This window comes from Halichoeres trimaculatus, unplaced genomic scaffold (assembly GCF_033239565.1).
Source record: "Halichoeres trimaculatus isolate MK-OKI-2021-1 unplaced genomic scaffold, fHalTri1.1 fHalTri1_scaffold_2, whole genome shotgun sequence".
In the NCBI taxonomy this organism is placed as follows: domain Eukaryota; kingdom Metazoa; phylum Chordata; class Actinopteri; order Labriformes; family Labridae; genus Halichoeres; species Halichoeres trimaculatus.
In genome coordinates, this window is record NW_027437180.1 from 31,773,061 (window position 1) to 31,794,018 (window position 20,958).

At 41.3% G+C, this 20,958-nt stretch overlaps 3 protein-coding genes across 4 annotated transcripts; 2 read left to right on the plus strand and 1 right to left on the minus strand.

The window, feature by feature from the left end:
- The first annotated feature begins 219 nt into the window (after positions 1–219).
- Positions 220–7,515, plus strand: zbtb5 (zinc finger and BTB domain containing 5). The gene is made up of 4 exons (XM_074688000.1): positions 220–635; positions 1,607–1,820; positions 2,089–2,928; positions 3,207–7,515. Exons 2-4 carry the CDS (start codon positions 1,611–1,613, stop codon positions 4,356–4,358), a joined length of 2,202 nt encoding a protein of 733 aa, XP_074544101.1. The 5' UTR covers positions 220–635; positions 1,607–1,610; the 3' UTR covers positions 4,359–7,515.
- On the minus strand, positions 6,897–9,291 carry grhprb (glyoxylate reductase/hydroxypyruvate reductase b). The gene is given in 9 exon segments (XM_074688027.1): positions 6,897–7,018; positions 7,120–7,250; positions 7,476–7,611; positions 7,789–7,893; positions 7,988–8,076; positions 8,190–8,342; positions 8,436–8,517; positions 8,606–8,739; positions 9,119–9,291. Coding segments are annotated over 9 exon segments (1,125 nt in total).
- Positions 9,292–10,351: 1,060 nt separating this feature from the next.
- uba6 (ubiquitin like modifier activating enzyme 6) lies at positions 10,352–20,332 on the plus strand. Of its 2 annotated transcripts, none has more exons than XM_074687959.1 (32): positions 10,352–10,415; positions 10,923–11,013; positions 11,200–11,294; positions 11,386–11,414; positions 11,556–11,650; positions 12,376–12,487; positions 12,964–13,044; positions 13,182–13,304; positions 13,501–13,624; positions 13,813–13,916; positions 14,026–14,088; positions 14,332–14,408; positions 14,570–14,636; positions 14,745–14,888; positions 15,020–15,166; positions 15,258–15,338; positions 15,428–15,505; positions 15,760–15,941; positions 16,065–16,170; positions 16,258–16,347; positions 16,433–16,513; positions 16,604–16,732; positions 16,816–16,867; positions 16,974–17,037; positions 17,121–17,190; positions 17,271–17,342; positions 17,429–17,552; positions 17,673–17,866; positions 17,982–18,109; positions 18,273–18,360; positions 18,455–18,549; positions 18,637–20,332. In XM_074687959.1, exons 2-32 carry the CDS (start codon positions 10,973–10,975, stop codon positions 18,776–18,778), a joined length of 3,078 nt encoding a protein of 1,025 aa, XP_074544060.1. In that variant the 5' UTR covers positions 10,352–10,415; positions 10,923–10,972; the 3' UTR covers positions 18,779–20,332. The 2 variants fall into 2 exon arrangements, with proteins under 2 accessions (XP_074544060.1, XP_074544069.1); XM_074687968.1 differs by lacking the exon at positions 10,352–10,415 and adding an exon at positions 10,468–10,800.
- Positions 20,333–20,958: the final 626 nt, after the last annotated feature.

Sequence of the window (20,958 nt, forward strand, 5' to 3'; positions counted from 1 at the left end):
TGGCACGTTGTGCTATCTTTGGTTGTGAGGCCCCCGCAGCGACATCCTGTGGTCAAATATATTAGTGTAGCCGTTTACCTCGTGCGTACAGGTCATACACAGCATATGATGTCGACATAGTGACACACAGCGCCACCCCGTGAGTCTGGTCGGTATTACCCCGTCTGAGTGGGATAAAGAACTATCATAATAATAAAAAAACCTATCAATTTTAACTCCAACTGGGATTGCACACTTGGTTTTATTAGTAACTGACACGTTAAAGGTGGCTTTACCTACCCGTACACGCTGTTGTTAAAGTGACAGACGTGTCCAGCGGCTTGAGACAAACAGTCACCGCGCGTGACCTCACATCACTGGTAGCTTCCGCCCCACAGCCAAATCATCACATGCGAGTGAATAATCAGGTAGTGTGGACCGCAAGGGATGTGGAACATAACAGTGGAAATGTCAGCAAGCTAACGCTCAGCTGTGTGTAAAACCTTTGTGGTAGATAGCGGTCCAGACAGGTGACTGAATGCTAGCTGCTAATCAGACATTTTTCTGGTTAGTAGCCAGCTAACTTTAGCCCTGTCCGTTTGTGGCCAAGGCCCCGTTTCTGCCTTCACTCTGCCGACGCTTCCGGAAAATTCAAGGTAATCTTAGTCGTTATCGGGTCTCTGAATCAAACACAGCGACTAGTTTTTGTGTCTTATGGATAGTTTAATCAGCTAACTGGTCATGTTCGGGTCAATCTTAAATTGCATGTTCCCTGGGTGGCTTCCTGCCCATTGCCTGCTTAACTTGATGGTATTTTTTTAATGAAAAGCACGATCCCTGCTCTTGTAACGTTACCTACTGTGTAATTAAGGCGAGTGTCGTGTTAGCTCCAAACCTAAAGTATGTGTTCACACACGGGGTCTCTTAAATCCAAATATTTTGGAGTTGTTGTCAGTGAAGATCGAAACATTGTCATCAATTTGCACTCGAATCGGGCACACTGGAAGTTTTGTTCTTTCACAGCCCCTCACCAAAACAACACATATTTATTTATACATTTAATTGTATTGCTAAACATGACCAGCACCTTTTTTAAAAAACAAAACTGCCTTATTTCTTCATCTTCTGTTAAATCATACATCAAACTACCTTGCTACAAACTATTCCACCCTTCTCAGTGATGTATTTCTATGCTATTAATCTCTACATCTATGTCAATTTGTGGGCTGCTATGTAGTGTAGTGGTACCTCACGAGAAAGTGCCAGGTTTACATGTTTTCTGGGTATCCACAGTCTAAAAACATCCTCATAGGGTCGATTGGTCAATCTAAAATGCCTGTAGGTGTGAGTGAGTGGTTTTCTCTTTCTTTATGTTAGCCCTGCGATGAACTGCTGACCTGTTCAGGATGTACCATGCCTCTTTGACAGCTGTCATGGGCTCCAGCCCCCTTCAACTCTAAATGAGAGAAGCAGTTAAGATAATGGATGGAAAAAAATGTGGAAAAATGCTCATCACCTTCATGTCTTCGCACTTAGGAGTGAAAATGTCATTTGACTAAATGCTGCAGTTGAATAAATCTTTAAAATGTCCTTACCTGTTCTCTTCAATCTCTATCTGCTTCTCCAGGACCATGGATTTTCCAGGCCACTTTGAGCAGATCTTCCAGCAGCTCAACTACCAGCGTGTCCATGGTCAGCTGTGTGATTGTGTCATTGTTGTGGGAAGCCGACACTTCAAGGCCCATCGCTCGGTGCTAGCAGCCTGCAGCACACACTTCAGAGCCCTGTTCACTGTTGCAGAGGGAGATGCTAGCATGAACATGATCCAACTGGACAGTGAGGTGAGGACTCTGATCATGTTGGATAAAAGATGAGAGGGTGATGGCATTTTGTTTGGGGTGTAATGGTACAAAAATAAAGGTTAGATTTATTTTTTTCTCCTGAGAGATAAATCCCAAGCTCAATCACTGTCTGCACTCTCTGCTCACTTTGCCCCTCCACCTCTACACCATTTCAGTAGGCATCTGCACCAAACCAAAACAGCCATACTAAAACAGTTTGGTATTCTCAGATAGGATCAATCTCACTCTTTTGCCCCCTCTTCTGCAGGTGGTGACTGCTGAAGCCTTTGCTGCTCTGGTGGACATGATGTACACCTCCACACTGATGCTGGGGGAGAGCAATGTCATGGATATCCTCCTTGCAGCCTCACACCTCCACCTCAACAATGTCGTCAAGGCCTGCAAGCACTACCTGACCACACGCACCCTGCCCATGTCTCCCTCCTCTGACAGACCCGTCCATCATCACGCTCAGCAGGAGCAGCAGAGGCACAGACAGCAGCAGCAGCAGCAGCAGCAAGCACCAGCAGTGAATCCATCTCTAGCAGCTAATGCCAACCTCACTGCGAATGCTGCCACATCTAAGATGCAGCGCACCTTCCTCCTGCAGCAGCTGGGGCTCAGCTTGGTAAGCTCAGCTCTAGGTGGGATGGAGGAAGATGTTGTTGGGAGCAGAGTTGAACAAAGAGCCTCCTTCCCAATCCGGCGCTTTCACAAACGCAAGCCCTCACTGTCCCTGGGCCTGTCAGAGGAGAGACCCAGGCAGAGACAGCGCCCCTCAGCCCCTAATCTGGGCCTGTTGGGAGAAGGAGGAGGGAACGCAGACCAAGAGGAAGGAGGGCTCCTCTCTCCTGATTCCCATAAGATGGGGGATGACTCAAAAAAAGATGGTGCTATTACTGGCCTTGTAGGAGTGGTGGCCCAAGATGATCCTCAGATGCCCAGCCAGTCAGACAGTGGACACTGTGAGGGGGAGAGCTTGGGGAGACTGCAGGGAGGAGTGAGCAAGGAGGAGGACATGGAAGACCAAGACCATCAAGACACCGGGGCTGGCATTAAGATCAAATCTGGGACAGAGGAGGATGAGGCTGATGAACAGGAGCAGAAGGTAATGGTGTTGCTTGTTTTTGTTCGTGTTACAAAGATTTTTTGGGACTCAAGATTCATGTCCATTTTATTCTGACAACTTTTTAGACTGCCTGACTATTTTGACCCACTTTTAAATCACTTGTTTTTGACTCTGAAGGAGGAGCCCATAGCTTTTAAATGAGGCCCAAATCCACAAAAGCGTTTACACATGAAAGTACTGCTGCTGTAGTTTTCCCTCTTGACTTCACTTGTCTAATCTGTTCTGACCTCCAATGAAATTCATTTTTATTTCCCCAGGTGGTGGTCAAACGAGAGCCTCTCAGTTCACCTGAGCCAGCAGATGAGATCAGCGATGTGACATCACAGGCTGAAGGCAGTGACCCAGCTGAGCCTGGAGGCAGAGAGGAGGAAGAGGAGGAGAAAGCGGAGCTGAGTCCAGAGAGCAGTGACCGCAGCTTCATCTCAGAGCCCCAACCCAGCTCTGATTCCCTTCTGCAGCCCAGCTCCCAGCTTCTTCTCAAGAGCAGCTTGGGAGGAGGCGGGGGAGGTAGAGGGGGCTTTGGGTGCAACGACGGACTCGGTGGAAAACCTGGTTTCAATATTTCCAGCTTTCTTGGCCCAAAGGATTTTGGAAGTGGGGGTGCAGGGATGGTTTCTGGAGAGGATGAACTCCCTAATACAACCACTGGGGATGCAGTAGCTCATCACTTCCTGCTCAGACAGGAAGCTGCGGGGACTTCTGGCTCTGCGTCCACCTCTATTCTGCAGTCAGGCCCGCTTGGTGCTGACAGTCACAACAATTTTGGAAACAACCTACAAGCTGATTCTCTATTCCTCCACCCCTTGCATGATGGTCTAGGGAACCCCAGAGCAAGTGGAGGAGTAGATCACTTCAGTTTAGACTTTCAACGGTCTAGTCTTGGGCTTCACTCCTTTGGACGATCTGCTAGAGGGGCTGGAGGAGCAAGTTCAGCTGCCGTGGGTTTCCCAGGTTACAGGCGTATTGCTCCTAAAGTGACTACAGGCATGGGAGGAGATGAAGGAGTGAACAGTGTCCACCAGGATGCTGCCTCCTCCTCCTCAAGCCTCACAAGCCCTCTGCTCCTAAACAAGAATGGTGGATACGACATGAACGGTGGCAGGCCCACCTCTCTCCCGCCTCAGCTGACCCGTGCTTCAGCAGACGTCCTGTCCAAGTGCAAGAAGGCTCTGTCAGAGCATAACGTCTTGGTGGTGGAAGGAGCTCGAAAGTACGCGTGTAAAATCTGCTGCAAAACTTTCCTCACCCTGACTGACTGTAAGAAACACATCCGGGTCCACACAGGAGAGAAACCTTACGCCTGTCTCAAGTGTGGGAAGCGCTTCAGTCAGTCCTCACACCTGTACAAGCATTCCAAGACCACCTGTCTACGCTGGCAGAACAGCAACATGTCAAACGGCCTGCTGTAGAATCGAGGTCATCAAGTCGAGTGTCGAGAACAAATGGGATGTGATCCCGAAAATGTTCTTTTAAGCAGTGGGATCTGATCAGCTGTTAGGAACTAATCAGTTCTCAGACCAAAGATCAGGGTGGTAATGTAATCATACTTTTTTCTTTTTCAAGGAAAAACCCAAACTAAAAGTCATCAAATCATCGAATCACACGGATGCAGGACATACAGATAGTCACAGAATCATCACGGTGCTGTTCACATCAATTATAAGCTCTACTACAGATGATTAACAGCTTACTGGGGATTTGTCATCTACATAAATACATGTTGCCCATGGACTCTGCATAAGAAGACCCGACCTTTAGTCTGACGATGGTTTTTAAAGCTAAAGCTTCCTGAAGGTCTCAGATGAGCAAACTTGGTGAACATTGGACCTGTGGGGTTGTTCCTGTTTTTCTAATTTCTGTAGTTTGTGGTACGATAATTGAGACACATTTAGATCAACAATCAAACTCTCAATCTGAGTGTTTACAGGTTGCTTTTAAGTAGATTTTTCATTGCACATTTGTACAACATGTAGCATTATGTCACATCAGACTGTTGAATCATTTTAACTCAATATTTGACTGTTCCTTGTTTCGTGCAATGACAGCAGTTGTATAGACCGAGGGCTGATATCAGGTGGTGAATCAGTCCAGGCTCCAGATAGTTTATAGCTCCTGTAAGTTATACTAAAGTTACAGGTCTTTAACTGTTGTGTTCTCTTCCTACTTTTTTCACTGCGATGAATCAGTTTAGTCCTGTGAGAAAGGCTAAAAGCTGTCATTTTTTTACAAGTTCATCTGAACAAAAAAGGTAAAAGAAAATCAAACATGAGTATTATGTTCAGTAGTTGCCTTTTTATGACCATTATTGTAAGTTAAGTCAAGGTAAGTTTATAACAGAAATATCATATCATTTTGCACTGATATGGACTACATGTATTCCAGTTGTTCAGTGAAGTAGTTTGTGCAATGACAGTTTTTGTGAAAACTTCCACTTGCTCCAATTTGCACTTTCCAGCAGAGATTTTGACTCCAGAATCAAGTTGCATAGCTTGAAAAAAGAAAAACTAAATTTGGTCGAAAACCTTCAATCACTTAAACCTTTGCAGAACATATGAGATGTAGGTGAACCTCATTTGTTGATGTGCAAAACTTACAGTTTGTTGCAATATGACTCCCTCCGTGTTCCCACCACAAAAAGCTAAGCTTGGAGCCTTCACGTTAACTTATCATCCGGGACTTCCCTGGCTTTTTGTGTGCTTGAGGGTTCAGATTGTGTTCAAAGAGCAACACTCTTCCACCTCTGTTCACAGTGCTTTAAAAATGAGTCTTTATACATCAAATGTTGTATATGTTCCAAAAACACTTCGATAAATCAGTCTTATTGAAGTAGTTCTCAAGGATCCTTTTTTGAAAGCTACAGATTGTGGCATTTTTGCTAACAGTTTGTGAGATAAAAGAAAAAAAATGCAGGTCAGAGTTGTGAAAAAGTTAACTGTTAGTTGGAATCAGTGTTAATGCAGTTGTACAGATCTGTTCTTGTGATCCAAGAGGAAAAAATAACACTTTAAATACATGTTTGCCTTTCTGTAGACTCCTCTGCTTGCTGTGTTGTGTCATCTACACTGTCAATAAGAAACACATGGTCATTGCTTTCATTCCCTGTTGGCACCTTATTGTACTGTAGAGTCATTACACTGTCGGCCTGTATAAAGTCAGTGCGTTTCACTTCAAACACATGTATAAATGATCTTAACTTGTGAGTTCGGAGGAAAAAATACCTTGTAAACATAAGCTAAGTCATGGTTTACCTTGTTCGTCTTGATGGTATGGAATCAGTCGTGAAGTTTGTGAAGTGGCCGCTGAATAAATGACACTGATGTGTAGATGTAAATTCTAATCTCATGCAGCCTTATACTCGATGAAAAGAGCGGTATCAAACAGTGGCCTGATAAGGATCATTATGGTGCTGCCTTTAAAAGCTGTTATGCATACACAGTTAATGTGAATCTCTGAAAAATGCACTGATTGTTAAGCCCTGTATGAACATGCCAAAATGTAAGAATATCCAGAAGACCTAAATTGACCATTTAAGTAGCTGCCTTATGCCCCAGATCTTGAAAAGCTGGGTTTTTATTGATAATGATGCCAAATTTGAAGGAACTGTGTTTGTTCTTGTGTGTAGATTTCATTGTGTGACCATGGGAAGACTAAATGTTTGTCTTTTTGCTGGTAAAGGCTATGAAGATTGTATAGTATATTCAGTTGCTGTAAAAACTGAATTAAAAAAACAGTGATCTACAGTTGTTGATGTTTTTATGAAACATGACGAGGTTGCTTAAGAAAGAGCAAAATCTGCTCATTGAATCAACACATTACAATAAAGAATACAGTACTGCAAACTTTACATCACAGCTTGAGTTTAATCCCCTTGTAGAATATTTAAGTACATGAGTTGATTTGAATCATAAGCTTTCTAGTTGGGGAAACAACTTTTTTTTTTGTTTTTTTCAAAGTTTGAGTTCTTTAATCATTGGCTCCCCCCGCAGGCCAAGAAGGAGATTGTTCGCTGCCAAGGAGGACATGGCGTTTCGGGTACTATAGGAGGCACTAGCAATATGTGGAAGAATCACTGTAAGAAGAGAAGATTACAGATGAGGAACAAGCACAGTCATGCTATTTTAAGCTTGAATGGATTTCTAAAAGTTTAAAGCCAGTTAAACTTCAACTCACCGCAGTTTTTGAGGGTAAAGAGTGGGTGATTTGTGGGCAGGGGCTCAGGAACAGTCACATCTAACCCGGCTCCTGCAATCTGTCCTGTGGACAGAGCTTCATACAAATCCTCCTGGTTCACCACACCACCTCTGACATAAACCAAAAAACAGTCATATACACCATCAGGGCTATTTTTTATCAATCATGAGAATTAATCCCTGATGAAAAAACAACCATCAGGCCTTGAGCATGACACTTCCTGTGGTTTTACACAAATTCAGGATTTTGATCTTATCATCTTCAGTTTTTAGTTTGCATGCGATGATGTACAGTATAAGTTCAAGAAATTGTGTTTGTGCTGCATATGGAGTTACCTGCTGGTGTTGATAAAGATGGAACTACTTTTCATCTTGGAGAACAGGTTTTTGTTGCAGATTTCTTTTGTCTCTGGTGTTAAAGCGCAGCACACAGCCAGAAAATCTGATTGCTTTGCTAGCTCATCAAGAGAGACTGAAAAGAGACAGAGCTGCTGAAGTTCTCACTTTGTGCCAGTGTCATTTAATCAAACTCAGTGGCGCCTTAAAATCTTTGTACAACATATTAAATCCCTTGACAACTGCTCCATGATGTGTCTTGTTGATATTTGTATGACCTACATGAAGCATGTAACAGGTCTGTAGTTCTTACCATACTCTGCATTTATCATACTGGCCAACTCAGGCCGAGGGGCGACATCTGTGTAGATGAACTTCTTTACTTTAAAAGGTGCCAGTCGCTCAGCTATGGCCACACCTAAAAGAGCACAAAGACAGCACTTAAGTGGAAGTAAAGTAACAGACTTAAAAAAAGAAACTTGATTTCAAGCTCTCATGCTAATTGTTTTTACCAATCCTTCCCAGGCCCAGGATTCCCACAGTGCTGTTAGCGAGTTCATATCCACACAACCACAGAGTTCTCCATGTGCCCCAACCACCTCTTTAACACAAGATAGAAGAGGAGATGAGTATTTAACCTCATTGCAAAATTAAAAAATAATAAAATAAAATGGAAAAATAGTTATATATGAGCGTGTGTGCAAGAAGCATTACGTCTTGGCTTCATGTGTGGCCTCTATCAGCCTCCTAGAAGTCGTAAGCAGCAGAGCTACAGTCAACTCAGCAACAGCATCTGTCAGAACATCAGGGGTGTAACCCACACGGATCCCTCTGAGAGAAGACATGATATCAAATACACAGGTACATGTTTAAGTCACATTTCAAATGTTTTAAAAAGGGAATGGATTTCCGTTTTTCTACCAAGATGTATAATTCAGTACTAAACTGAAATAAAATGATAGGATTTACCTTTTCTTCAGCTCCCCCAAATTGAGATGGTCAAAACCCACTGACATAGTACTGAGGACTTTCAAGTTTGGGCCTGCAGGTGTAAAGAAAAACTGTGACATCTCTGCCTTTTTTTAAACTTCATTTGACATTCGATTGACTCGTGAAGAGTGCCACCCAACCTGCAGCATCCAATAACTCTGCATCGATCTTCTCTGTAAGTACACAGACTAGACCATCGACACCTTTGACCTTCTGGAGCAGCTCCTTCCTGGGCACAGGGGTGTCATCTGAGTCCCACAGCTCAAACTGCACCCTTTTGAAAAATCAAAAATCTTGGCTGAAGATCCTTTTTTAATGCTGTTCTTGTCTGAACACCCTGAAAGCAACAGTTGTCGATCACACAGTTTAAACTGATACATGTAACAGTACATATTCTGCAGATATGGGACCCTGGTACTTTGTAATGAACTTATTTTTCTCGGGGAACTACCCTTTAGGCTACCAGTCTTATCTGGTTAACCTGAAAGCAAACATTAGCAGTCCTGTTTACTTAAAGTGAATGATAAACTCAACAAAAAAAGCACTCAAAATTCAGAAAAGTATCATATCAAAAATGTATCATATCTTGCCCTTTGTTGTTTCTAAAAGATGATGAATTGTAAAATACTTTATTTAGAACTTCAATCACTCACTGTCCAGATTCACGGAGGATCTTCAGGCCATCAGGTGGGATCTGCCGTGTGACATATACCTTCTTCATGGTTGACATCTCCCTCTGAAAGCTGCTTGTTGGACTCCCGGTGATGTTCAAAGGAGCAACAGCGATCCGCTGGAGCCTTCTCAGTGCTATACGACTGCACCACATTTCCAATAGAGTGTAAATCTGTGGGCAGGTGTCTGAGAGGTAGAAGTGGTACTTTTAAGTTCAGAGTCTGATGTGTGCATGTGCAGGTTTTTGGCTCTGGCTCAGGGGGCGGTTCCTGCCTGTCCCACCAATATAATATGAGGGAGGGTATCTCCAAAGTCTGGAGTTGAGGTAAAGAATAACTCAAAATGCATCAAAACTTTCCTCAGCTTCTTTGTTGAGAGCAATCTGAAAACATTCTTTTCCAAAAAAAATTTATTTTGAAAAGAAAAAAAGAAAGAAAGAAAACAAATAGAAAGACAAAAACATGCTCAACCTTGACATTACCTCACAGCTTTGGCCCAAACAAGAGTCAATAGGATGTAAATGTTTCACTTGGTGGTTGACCTTTGTTTCTTCAAACAGTTGAATACCCAAACTGTGTTTTAATTTTTTCTCTTCGGCATCAAATGGATCAACAGTCTTACTTTTTAACTTCTTATTTTCCCAATCAGAGCTCACTTTAATGCAGTGATGTGATTTATATAATGCACCTCATTACGCTTTATACTGCTCTTTGCACCTTAAACTCCTCAAAGCATATTCTACCAGTTACATCCATTTTGCACCTTATACTGCACCCCTGTACATGATTACTCTAAAACTATACTCTATGTGCATCCAACTGTGTAGCTGTACAGGTTTTTTTTTTTTATCTTTAATTATTTTATTATTTCTATTATTTCTATACAGCTTAATTTTGCAGCGCTGTAATTTATACCTGGTAAACTCTAACAAATACTCACTAATTCATATATAGACATTTTTGTCTTGATGTGTAAGATTAAACAAGGGCCATAAAGTGTTTTTCTAATTACATGGAAACATAATTGTCTTGCTCATTTTTATTAATATATACATTCTTCGTCATATATATATATATGATTGTGCTTTCCTTTCTCACGCTGACAATAAAAGTGGCAACACTTCAAAAATGAACGAAAATGTATATTATTAAAAAAAAAAGTCCTGAATGAAACTGTCAATCTGTTGGCTGACCTTGGTCATGTGACCGTGGTAACCCGGAAATAGTCCAAATTTTTAACCAGTCACAGCCATTCATTCGGTCTCGCGCACACTGACAGGTAGCTACGTATGATTATTTGTCAAATTTTAACAACATTTACATCGAATGCTTGATTGTACTGGCAAAGTGATAAAACTTTAAACTCCTGTCTTCTCTGTGGTGTTGTTTGCGGTCTAACGTGTGTGTCATTACTTTTTTTGATGAGTTTATGTCATGTGTCCTCGCGACCGGCACCGGGCAGCTGTGGTGGCACTAGCTCTAGCTGCTAATGCTAAGCTTTCCTCTGCAACTGAATCATTTAACAAGCATTAATATGACTGGTATTATTTTTAACTTTTTGAAACTGTCTCTTACTTAGTATAAGTCCACCACTTCAACTAAGGAAGTAACTGACAGTTGTCACAGCATCAACACTGCTGACAACTCCAGTTAGCTGACTGACTGTAAGTTAGCCATATAGCTAGCTAACTTACAACAGGGCGTTGGTTTTAGATCATTATAGCTATCAAGAATAACGGTTTATACTTTGGATGGTCTTTTCATTCACTTGTATATGTTTTAATAGGTATAGTCGGTATCTATAAGACAGGTAATTCCCCCTCTTCCCCTCCCGGCATGGCTGCAGACTCCATGGAGATCGACGACTCTCTTTACAGGTAAGTCCACCTGTTTGGCTGTATTTATTAATGTAGTACAATCTCCTTTCTCAATATTGAATAAACTAATCATAGCAGTACAAAGCTGGCAAGCTGAAAATGCCAGCCCTGTGATTTTAACTACCTCTTCCTTGATCTTAGTGTCACTTTTACTCACTCATCTCTGTTTGTTTCTCCTCTACCCAGCCGCCAGCGATATGTGCTGGGAGACAGTGCTATGCACCAGATGGCCAAGTCTTCGGTCTTTCTCAGTGGAATGGGAGGACTAGGAATTGAGATAGGTGGGGTATAAATTTATGCAGAGAAACATTGAACTATATTAAATGCCTGATGTGATCTGCATTGCCTTTAAACAACTTTTTGGTTTCACAGCAAAGAACATTGTCCTGGCTGGTGTGAAGGTACGCACCCTCTCTACATATTCTGCTTCCTATCAACATTAAAGAATACAAAGTTTCACCTTGGAGTGTTTTAAGAGTAACTCCTCTTTAATAAACTTTTGCATGATTGAGAGTGAGTTGTTTTTGTTTATGTTTGTACAGGCCGTCACCCTTCATGATACAAAGCAATGTGAGACCTGGGATTTAGGCTCCAACTTCTTCATCCGCAAAGAGGATGTGTTAAGCCAGAGGATGAGGTAAGACTATTTGATTTTGTGAGGTACTTTTGGCTGTATCAAATTCAGGGATGCAGGATATTGGATTTTTGCCGATATCCGATTTGCCGATATATCGAAACCCCTTTTGACCGATACCGATAATCACAAGTTTGTTTGTTTTTTTTCACTGTAAAGAAAGCTAAGTCTATCCTGTTCTGGAATTTGTATGTTACTCTTATTGTGACGGTCTTATTTGTTTAAGAAACACACATAAAACAAGACAAAAAACATTTGATTTTACCATAAATAAGAAATGTATTATTTTTTCAATCTCATGACATTCGGTATTGAAATACAGAAAAAGAATTTCTTTGGATCACATGAACTTTAAATGTACAATGCATTTTTAAACATAACCAAGTTGCATTTGATTATTTTAGAGCTACTGTAACAACCTGGTGACAGACACAGAGCTCTGCAGTGCAAATAAATGAAGTGCTACATTTTATTTAAGGAGCTTATTTTTCAGATGGAAAATAATAATAATCCTAACTGAATAGCATCTTATCGGCTGTGCTTATTGGCAGAAATTGTCATATCTGCCGATACCGATAAACGTGTTTTTAAGCTTTTATCAGCGGATACCGATATTGTGCCGATAATATCGTGCATCTCTAATCATATTCTATCCCTTCTTTCCCATCTCAATCACCCTTCCATCTTTCACAAAGTTAAATCTGTCCTCTTTCATATTCCTACCACAGGGTAGAGGCAGTGTGCCCTCGAGTTGCAGAGTTGAACCCATACGTTCACGTTGACATGTCCTGCTCTCCTCTGGATGACAACACTGACCTCAGCTTTCTAAGAAAGTATCAGGTGAGGTATTTCTTCTTAAGGGTCATTGGTTGAAGCCCCTAAATCTTTAAAGGGGCTGCGAATAGGGATGTCCCGATGTTACATTTTCACTTCCAATACGATACCGATACTGCAGCATTGAGTATTGGCCGATACTGATATTAATCCGATACGATATCAGCATTAAACATGCATACTTCTACAACTTATTTTGTAGTATGTCTGTCATGTTAGAAAAGGCTTGATTAAGTGATATTATTCAAACAAAGAACAGTAGTCAGCAACAGTAGGTATGAGGAAAAACTGACCTATTTATAATAACCAATGGGTAACAGAAACTGCTTATATCAGAGATTTTAGATGCGGTCCGATACGATACCGATACTTGTTTTTTTTGCTGATATCAGACCGATATTCAATATCAATATCGGACTGGGACACCTCTAGCTGCAAACCAACCAGATGCTTATTGATTTCTGCTGTGCTTTCTCATGCAGTGTGTGATTCTGACTGAAGCTAGACTAAGCCTTCTGAAGAGAGTAGATGAATTCTGTCACTCACAACAACCCCCTATTAGGGTAAGTCTGCTGCATCTATAGCTTTTAGATTACAGAGCATTTACTACACCATGTTTTTCTTGTGTGGGAACAGTCAGTCAGATTTTGACTAAATATTTCACGTGTACTAACAGATTGTTTTGATTTTTTTTTCCCAGTTCATTGGCTGTGATGCATATGGCATCTGTGTGCGAGTATTTTGTGACTTTGGAGAAGAGTTTGAAGTGTCAGATCCTACAGGAGAGGAGCCAAAGGAGATTTTTATACAAACTGTCTCTCAGGTAATTCAACTAATTCAACAACTTCAGACAGCAGCACCCAAAGCACGTGCCAGCAAAGAGATGTATTTCTGTTAAAAGTTTCACTCATGTTTAGGGGTTTAATTACTCCCATTGGATGCTCATTTGAGATGTTTAGTAAAAAAATGGGCTTTTTAAAGATTTTTTTTCTTAACCTTGTTTTAACCTTAATTTGCAGGACAACCCTGGGGTGGTTACCTGTATGGACAACCAGCCACATGGCCTACAGACAGGTCAGAGTGTTGTCTTCAGAGAGATCAATGGTATGGTGGAACTCAACGGGGCTGTGCGACAGGTTTCAGGTATTTATTATACATAGTCATTAATTTAGTACAGTTAATACACGTGCACATTAATTACAGATTAATCAACTCTTCATTTTGTAATGCTTATCTGAAGGTGACAAACTCTGGTCTTATATAAGTTATTTCTGTGTGTTTTTATTTTTATTTTTATATCTGAATGCGTGTGTGTGTGTGCATGGGATAAGTCCTTTCTTCACATAGTTTTTCAATCGGAGACACATCTGGACTACAACCATATGCTCATGGAGGTTTCTTTGTAATGGTGAAAACCCCCAAAACATACAAATTTGTAAGTGACCTTTTTGTTAGATCAACAATCGACACAAAAGTGTATACATTCCCAAATCAACAGTCTCCACTGACACGTGTTCCTGTGTTTGTGCACTTGTTAAATCTAGGAGACATTGGAGAGACAGTTGTGTGATCCTCAGGTCCTGATTCCAGACTTCAGTAAACCAGAGGTACGAATTTGGAACTCTTCTTGGAGACTGCACTTCACAGCCTAATTATTGAGCTGGTTAGCCAAAAAAATCAGAAATGTAGACCAAAATGAATGTGCCTGTTATTATACTATACTATGTGTTATGAGTAAACATGACAGTGGCACACCTTCCTCTTTCAAAAAAAAGTGCTTTAGATAGTTATATAGAAACATGATACCTGTTTTTCTCACTGTAATCCACCTTTTTTATTATAACCCCCAGGCTCCACTACAAATTCATGCAGCAATGTTGGCTCTGGACACCTTCCAGGAGCAGCATAGTAGACTTCCTAACATTGGGTAAACAAAACCCTTGTATACTTTTCACCATCTTAACATACAGCTCTATTTTTTGCTTCACGTCATTCGAGGACAGAATTTGTCCTCACTGTGGTTTTCCCTTCTGCAAAGCTGTTGAAATGTGACACGTCCCAATGACAGTTTCCCTTTGATGCTGTCAGGTGTGTACAGGATGCTGAGGATTTACTGAAGCTTACCCAAGAAATGAATGCAACTCTCAGGAACAAAGTAAATGTTTTATTTTTTCTGGAACATGTCCTTGACAGTCTCCTTTTTTTATGGTAGATCTTGTAATTTTTTGTTTTATTTGTCCCTTTGCGCTCATGTTTTTTCAAGGCTCCTTTGAATACTGAGTTGGTGCGCTGTCTGGCTAAAACAGCAAGGGGAAATCTTCCTCCCTTAGTAGCAGCTGTTGGAGGTCTAGCCAGCCAGGAAGTTCTCAAGGCCATCACAGGGAAATTTGCACCACTGCAGCAATGGGTGAGTTGAATACCAAACATCTTTTTCTGTTGTTATTTGAGCTTTTGCGGTCTGCAGCAGGTGTTAATTCAGTTTAGCTTTGCATCTTTTTTTAAAAACAAACTAGTAATTTTAATGTTTTCTGTGTGAAGTTTTATCTGGATGCCACTGAGGTAGTCAGGCCACTTCAGTCTCTTTCTGCTGAGGAGTTTACCCCACGGGGCGATCGATACGATGGATTGAGAGCTTGCATTGGTGAATCAATGTGTTTGGAACTGCAAAAGCTCAGGGTCTTCATGGTAAGATTCTGCAGGGAGACAAAAATTTATCATGCATTGAAATATTGAAAGGTTACGTCTGAATATATAACCTGAAATATCCTTGCTCCAGGTGGGCTGTGGGGCCATAGGCTGTGAGATGCTGAAAAACTTTGCCCTGCTTGGAGTGGGGTTGACTAAGACCTCAGGAGAAGTAGGTTATTTGCAAGTTTGGCATCATTTGTTTTAATATTACCCATCATTTGTTCAAAGTGATGTATTCTATTTCTTTTTGATTTGCAGGTGTGCATCACAGACCCAGATCTTATAGAAAAGTCAAACCTCAATCGTCAGTTTCTCTTCAGACCACATCATATCCAGGTGAGCAGATGCCTTTTTTATTTTCTCTTTTCATTTAAATCGAAAACGTGTGAGTTATTGCAGTTTAATGCAATATTTACTCACTTGGAATACTTTCTGAAGTCTCTCTCCTCCTGTGCAGTTTCACTTTGTAATGAATAAAGGATGGGATGAGTCAGACAAACACTTCAATTAAGGCACTTGAAATATTTGTGGAGTCATAAAGACCTTTATCAGAGAAAATTCAGCTTTTTTCTGTTTTTCTGTTGTCATAGAAACCAAAGAGCACCACTGCAGCAGAAGCCACTCGCGATATCAACCCAGACCTGCAGGTGGATGCTCATCTAAACAAAGTGTGCCCAGCTACTGAGAGCATCTACAACGACTCCTTCTATTCCAGCCTCAACATAGTGGTCACTGCGCTGGACAATGTGGAGGCTAGGAGATATGTAGACAGGTTGGTACAGACGTACAAGTGAGACAGTTGTTAAGATGCTTTTTTAGAGTTTTCTTGGGTGAGGCCCTAATTTTATTTTAATTAGAAGCATAAATAATATTTCAATGTGTTCATGTCTTTCAGTCGCTGCTTATCCAATCAGAAACCTCTTCTTGACTCTGGCACCATGGGAACTAAAGGACACACAGAAATAATTGTGCCAAATCTGACAGAGTCCTACAATAGCCATGTGAGTATGTTTCACACTTTTTTAATGTGAGAGACAAAGAAACAGATCAGAGTCTCGACAATATTTCTCCTGCTCCTTATTCCCCAGAGGGACCCCCCAGAGGAGGAGATCCCGTTCTGCACTCTCAAGTCTTTCCCTTCTGTGATAGAGCATACCATTCAGTGGGCCAGGGATAAGGTCAGTGACATGGAAATTTTAGCAGTTTGTGTAATTGCACAGTCAGAATCTGAAACTTTGTCCCTATTTTTTTTTTCCTCATCAGTTTGAGAATGCGTTCGTCCACAAGCCCTCCATCTTCAACTCCTTCTGGCAGACCCACTCCTCTGCTGAAGTGGTGCTTCAGGTGAGACTGAATCACAAATGGTTCTCTAACTTCTAAGTTGCTTTTGTGTGGATGTTTTTAAAGATCTTACCCCCCTTTCTGCGTGCGTAGAGGATGCAGGCAGGGGAAAGTCTGGAGGGCTCATTCCAGGTGGTTAAGCTGCTGAGCAGACGGCCTAGTCAGTGGGAGCAGTGCATTGCTATCGCACGTCTGAAATTTGAAAAGTATTTCAAGAGAAAGGTAAAAACTCTCTTTGTTGATTGCATCAGTTTGTATTTCTCTAAGATATTAAGTTTTTACTTGTTTTTGATGCTTTTATGTAGGCACTACAACTGTTGCACTCCTTCCCCCTCGACACAAGGTTAAAAGATGGAAGTACGTTTTTCTCAGACATATTAACCTTCCAAAAATGCTTAAATTTAACACTCAATGGACAATATTCATAATCACAATTTCATGATGTTTTTCTGCTCTTTCCCAGGTTTGTTTTGGCAGTCCCCAAAAAGACCTCCAGCACCTTCTGATTTTGACTTGAGTGACCCTTTGTAAGTTTTTCTCACATGACTTCTTCAGCCTTTCTTCTCTCTTAGGTTTCGTATCTAAGCTTACCAACTCTTGTGTCCCCCAGGCACTTCACTTTCATTGTGAGCACTGCTCGGCTATTTGCTGACATCTATAACATCCCTTACTCAGACAAGGTACGCTTCTGACTCTCACACAGCCACTTCCTCTCAAACACAGACACCCTGACTAACTGGACCTTTCCCTCTTTTTTCAGGACCTCTCTGAGGAGACTGTTGCCAGGATTCTCTCGGATATCAGGATTCCTGAGTACAGGCCTTCGGAGAAAGTGAGTCACTCTATCAGTCTGATCACAGTTTGTGTCCATGTGAGACATCCTCCTCCTATTGATTGTGTGGGATCCTTTCCATCCAGTGTATAGAGACGGATGAGACGGCTAAAAAGCCTGATCAGACCAAGTTGCCACTGAGCAGCGAAGAGGAGAGGGAGGCCATCACACAGCTGGAGCAGGCCATCGCTTCTGACAATGTCACAGCAGGTACACACTGTCATAAAAAAAGATGATATCCTTTCACACAAGTTTTCAAAATGACTCTAAAGATGACTCTAAAACTGAAACCTTGAGTTAAAGCTATTCTCACTGTGTGTTTCCATGCAGAGAGGCTACAGATGACTCCGTTGCAGTTTGAAAAGGACGATGACAGCAACGGCCACATGGACTTTGTTGTGTCAGCATCTGCACTCAGGGCCAGGATGTACTCCATCGAGCCTGCTGACAGACTTAAGACCAAACGCATCGCTGGAAAGATCATCCCTGCTATTGCCACAGCAACGGCTGCTGTTGCTGGATTGGTGCGAAGCATTTCAGATTTAAACGTCTGTTAGGGAGTCAGAGTGGATGTTTATAAGTCATGAAAATCCCCGGTTTAGTAACAGTAGTTTAATTTAGTTTCTTTGCTGTGTCTAGGTGGCTCTCGAGTTGATAAAAGTGGTCGGAGGCTACGAGTTTGAATCTTTCAGAAACTGTTTCTTCAACTTGGCCATCCCAGTAATGGTGCTCACTGAGCCTGCTCCAGTAAAGAGGACGCACATCAGGTAGGAAGCAAGCTAACAACTTCTCAATTTAGCTTAATTGGACAAACTCTACAACGTTGTCTTTGACACTGAGACTGAGGGCATCACAGTGACAAATCTGAACCAGTAGCTGCCATTTGTCATTATTAAATTGGTAATAAAATCTCTGTGACTTATTTTTCAGGGACAACATCTACTTCTCCATCTGGGACTGTTGGACCATCTTTGGTCATGAAGACTTCACACTCTCTGACTTCATGAACGCAGTGAGGGTAAGAAACATTCCCTTTCCACTGTTATTTTCATTATGGAAAATGGTGATTGCTTAGGAATTGATCTTTGTCATCTGTTTTATTTCTTCTCAAGGAAAAGTATGGAATTGAACCCACTATGGTGGTCCATGGTGTGAAGATGCTCTATGTGCCTGTGATGCCCGGACACTCAAAGAGACTGAAACTGACGTAAATATTTTCTGTGGTATGCTTTTTGGGATATTAGAATTCTGTTTCTTTTAGCAAACCTCTGAATCTGTTGGTCTCTGTGTGTAGGATGCAGAAGCTGATCAAGCCATCAGTGGACCGCCGCTACGTCGACCTCACTGTGTCGTTTGCTCCAGAGGCTGATGGAGACGATGACCTCCCTGGTCCTCCAGTCAGGTACCACTTCAGCCGCAACGGAGAGGCTCCCTGACACCTCCTTGGATGTCGTCTTCAAACCTCTCGTGTCCTTACTTCCCCCCTCTCATGTAAACTGTTGTACCCTGATAACCTGGGCCAGGGCCAAGAGCTTTCCTTCAGGATGTTATTATCATGGGAAAAACTCTTGGCCCCAGCTCCGGCCCCGCTTGACTTCATGGGGCCAGAACAGGCGAGACCTACTTCCAGTACTTGTTGCCTCAGATCTAGCCAGTGAAACACGAGACTGCTGAAGTAGCACTTAATTGTACCTGTGTACATATATTTTCTCTCTTCTGTTTTCTACTCTGGTGAAATGCACAGCTCCGCCTGTGTCGATGCCTTAATTGATCAATAGTTTCTTTTTTTCTGTTCGTGACAGTGAGTCTGACTAAAACTTATGTTTACAGAAACCTGCACACTCCCGACACTCATCGGTCTCATGTCTGTTTGAGTCTGTGTAGGGGCAGTGGAGTGGATCTGTAGTTAGTAGGCACCACATCTTCTACTTTCTCAGAGCTCTCACTGGCTTTAGAGTTATTGCCAACCACATAATTTGCCAGTCATCTCCCCTTTTAGAAACAAGTCAAGCCAAAATGTGGTGTGTTATTCAAAAGTATAAGAAGGTCAGTGGAAAATGACAAACCACCAAAGACACAGATTCCCTTTGTGCGTGCAGATAACAGTTTCCTTTATGATCACTTTGACTGCCTCATAAATTACGTTTGTTCCAGAACAGAAAAGCGCTACCTGAATATTCAAGAGAGAAACAGACAGCATCTTGATAAGTCCATCCCAAGTTGATGGTGAAGTGAATCGATTCTTTGGGATAAATGATTATCTTTCAGAAAAGCCTACGTTTAATCACACGTCACCCCACAGTCACCTGAATCCACCACACTGCAGACGTGTTGCACTTCACACCGTCTACTCACTGTAGCTGCTCGTCATACCTGAAACTGAGGTGATGACAGCCTCACATCAGAGTAAAAAATCATCATTATATCAAACAATGAGGTGACTTCATTAGCGGCATGATTAACATCTGTTACAGCTCCTGGGATGACAGCCCTTTCATTTTAAATCCACCTTTTTTTTTAACAAAGAAAATTGTTGCTGTTCATGAATTTATTCGATGCATTTGTTTGTGGATGTGTGTCCATGACATGTATTTATTTACTTGTTTTCATTTTTGTGTCAAACTGAGCCTGTGTTGAAGAGCTCTGTGGAGTCAAGCTGCACTGGTGTCTTGTGCATCAACAATAAATAAAAGTGATTACCCAACAAAGGTGGAGGTTTTCAGATTCATCAAAGGAGATTATCTAACAGCTTCATTTCAGATTTTTTTTTTTTAATTCAGAAAAAAAGATTCCTCCACCACTTTTATTTCTTCTCACCACAACCAGAGGTGGTGAATTTTGCTCAACAAAGGAAGTCTCCCAAATTGTTAAGATGTCTTGTGCAGCGAGTAAGTGTGAAATGAAGCAGTGTTAAGAGTGACTGATAAAGATGTATGTTCTTGTGACACACAAATCAACCAATGGTCCAATAAAATGTGAGATTTCAGGATGTCCTCATTACCAAAGCTGCTCTGTGTCTTTTCTGGCAAACGTCATCATCTGGATGATTGTTTTTAACCCTGAATCAGGTCAAATTGAACAGGTCCTCACAGTGAGGAATGAACCTCTTTTCTCTTATCATGGGTCATTTTAAACAGCATCTGGTCATTTTAGACTTTATGGAACAAAATAAGCACATTTGACTTTGTGCTCCAGCATATTGGATTGGACATTATATAAAGTGTTAAGATGACAAAAATTGAAACAGACGCCAATGTCTCCAAGATATAGTTATTTTTTATCCTTTCCTTATTATTTTTTTCTAGCCAGATTAATTAATCCAATATCTGACATTTAACGCTAAGGAATACTAGATTTTATTTATTTTGTGACAGAAAATTATATTTACTCATGTACAGGACATAATCAACAAAGGTTCACAAAATTTCATCACATGCATCAGGATGTTCGTTTCATTATGTACAACTAAATTTTTCACAAAAGTTGAATTTCTGATACAGTGCTATGGAAAGCAAGATAAATATGTTGTAGAGTTCATGTAGGTTTCACATCTCATTGCAAAAAATGTTTTTAAAAATATATCTTATATATAAATATATAAATATATAAATATTTC

What these genes read in the sequence shown, in the direction of transcription:
- zbtb5 (XM_074688000.1), top strand. Translation starts at nt 1,611, where the DNA reads ATGGATTTTCCAGGCCACTTTGAGCAGATCTTCCAGCAGCTCAACTAC. An exon ending in TGATCCAACTGGACAGTGAG is followed by an intron (nt 1,821 to 2,088) that starts GTGAGGACTCTG and finishes CCTCTTCTGCAG; the next exon opens with GTGGTGACTGCTGAAGCCTT. An exon ending in CTGATGAACAGGAGCAGAAG is followed by an intron (nt 2,929 to 3,206) that starts GTAATGGTGTTG and finishes TTATTTCCCCAG; the next exon opens with GTGGTGGTCAAACGAGAGCC.
- uba6 (XM_074687959.1), top strand. Translation starts at nt 10,973, where the DNA reads ATGGCTGCAGACTCCATGGAGATCGACGACTCTCTTTACAG. An exon ending in ATCGACGACTCTCTTTACAG is followed by an intron (nt 11,014 to 11,199) that starts GTAAGTCCACCT and finishes TCCTCTACCCAG; the next exon opens with CCGCCAGCGATATGTGCTGG. An exon ending in TTGTCCTGGCTGGTGTGAAG is followed by an intron (nt 11,415 to 11,555) that starts GTACGCACCCTC and finishes ATGTTTGTACAG; the next exon opens with GCCGTCACCCTTCATGATAC.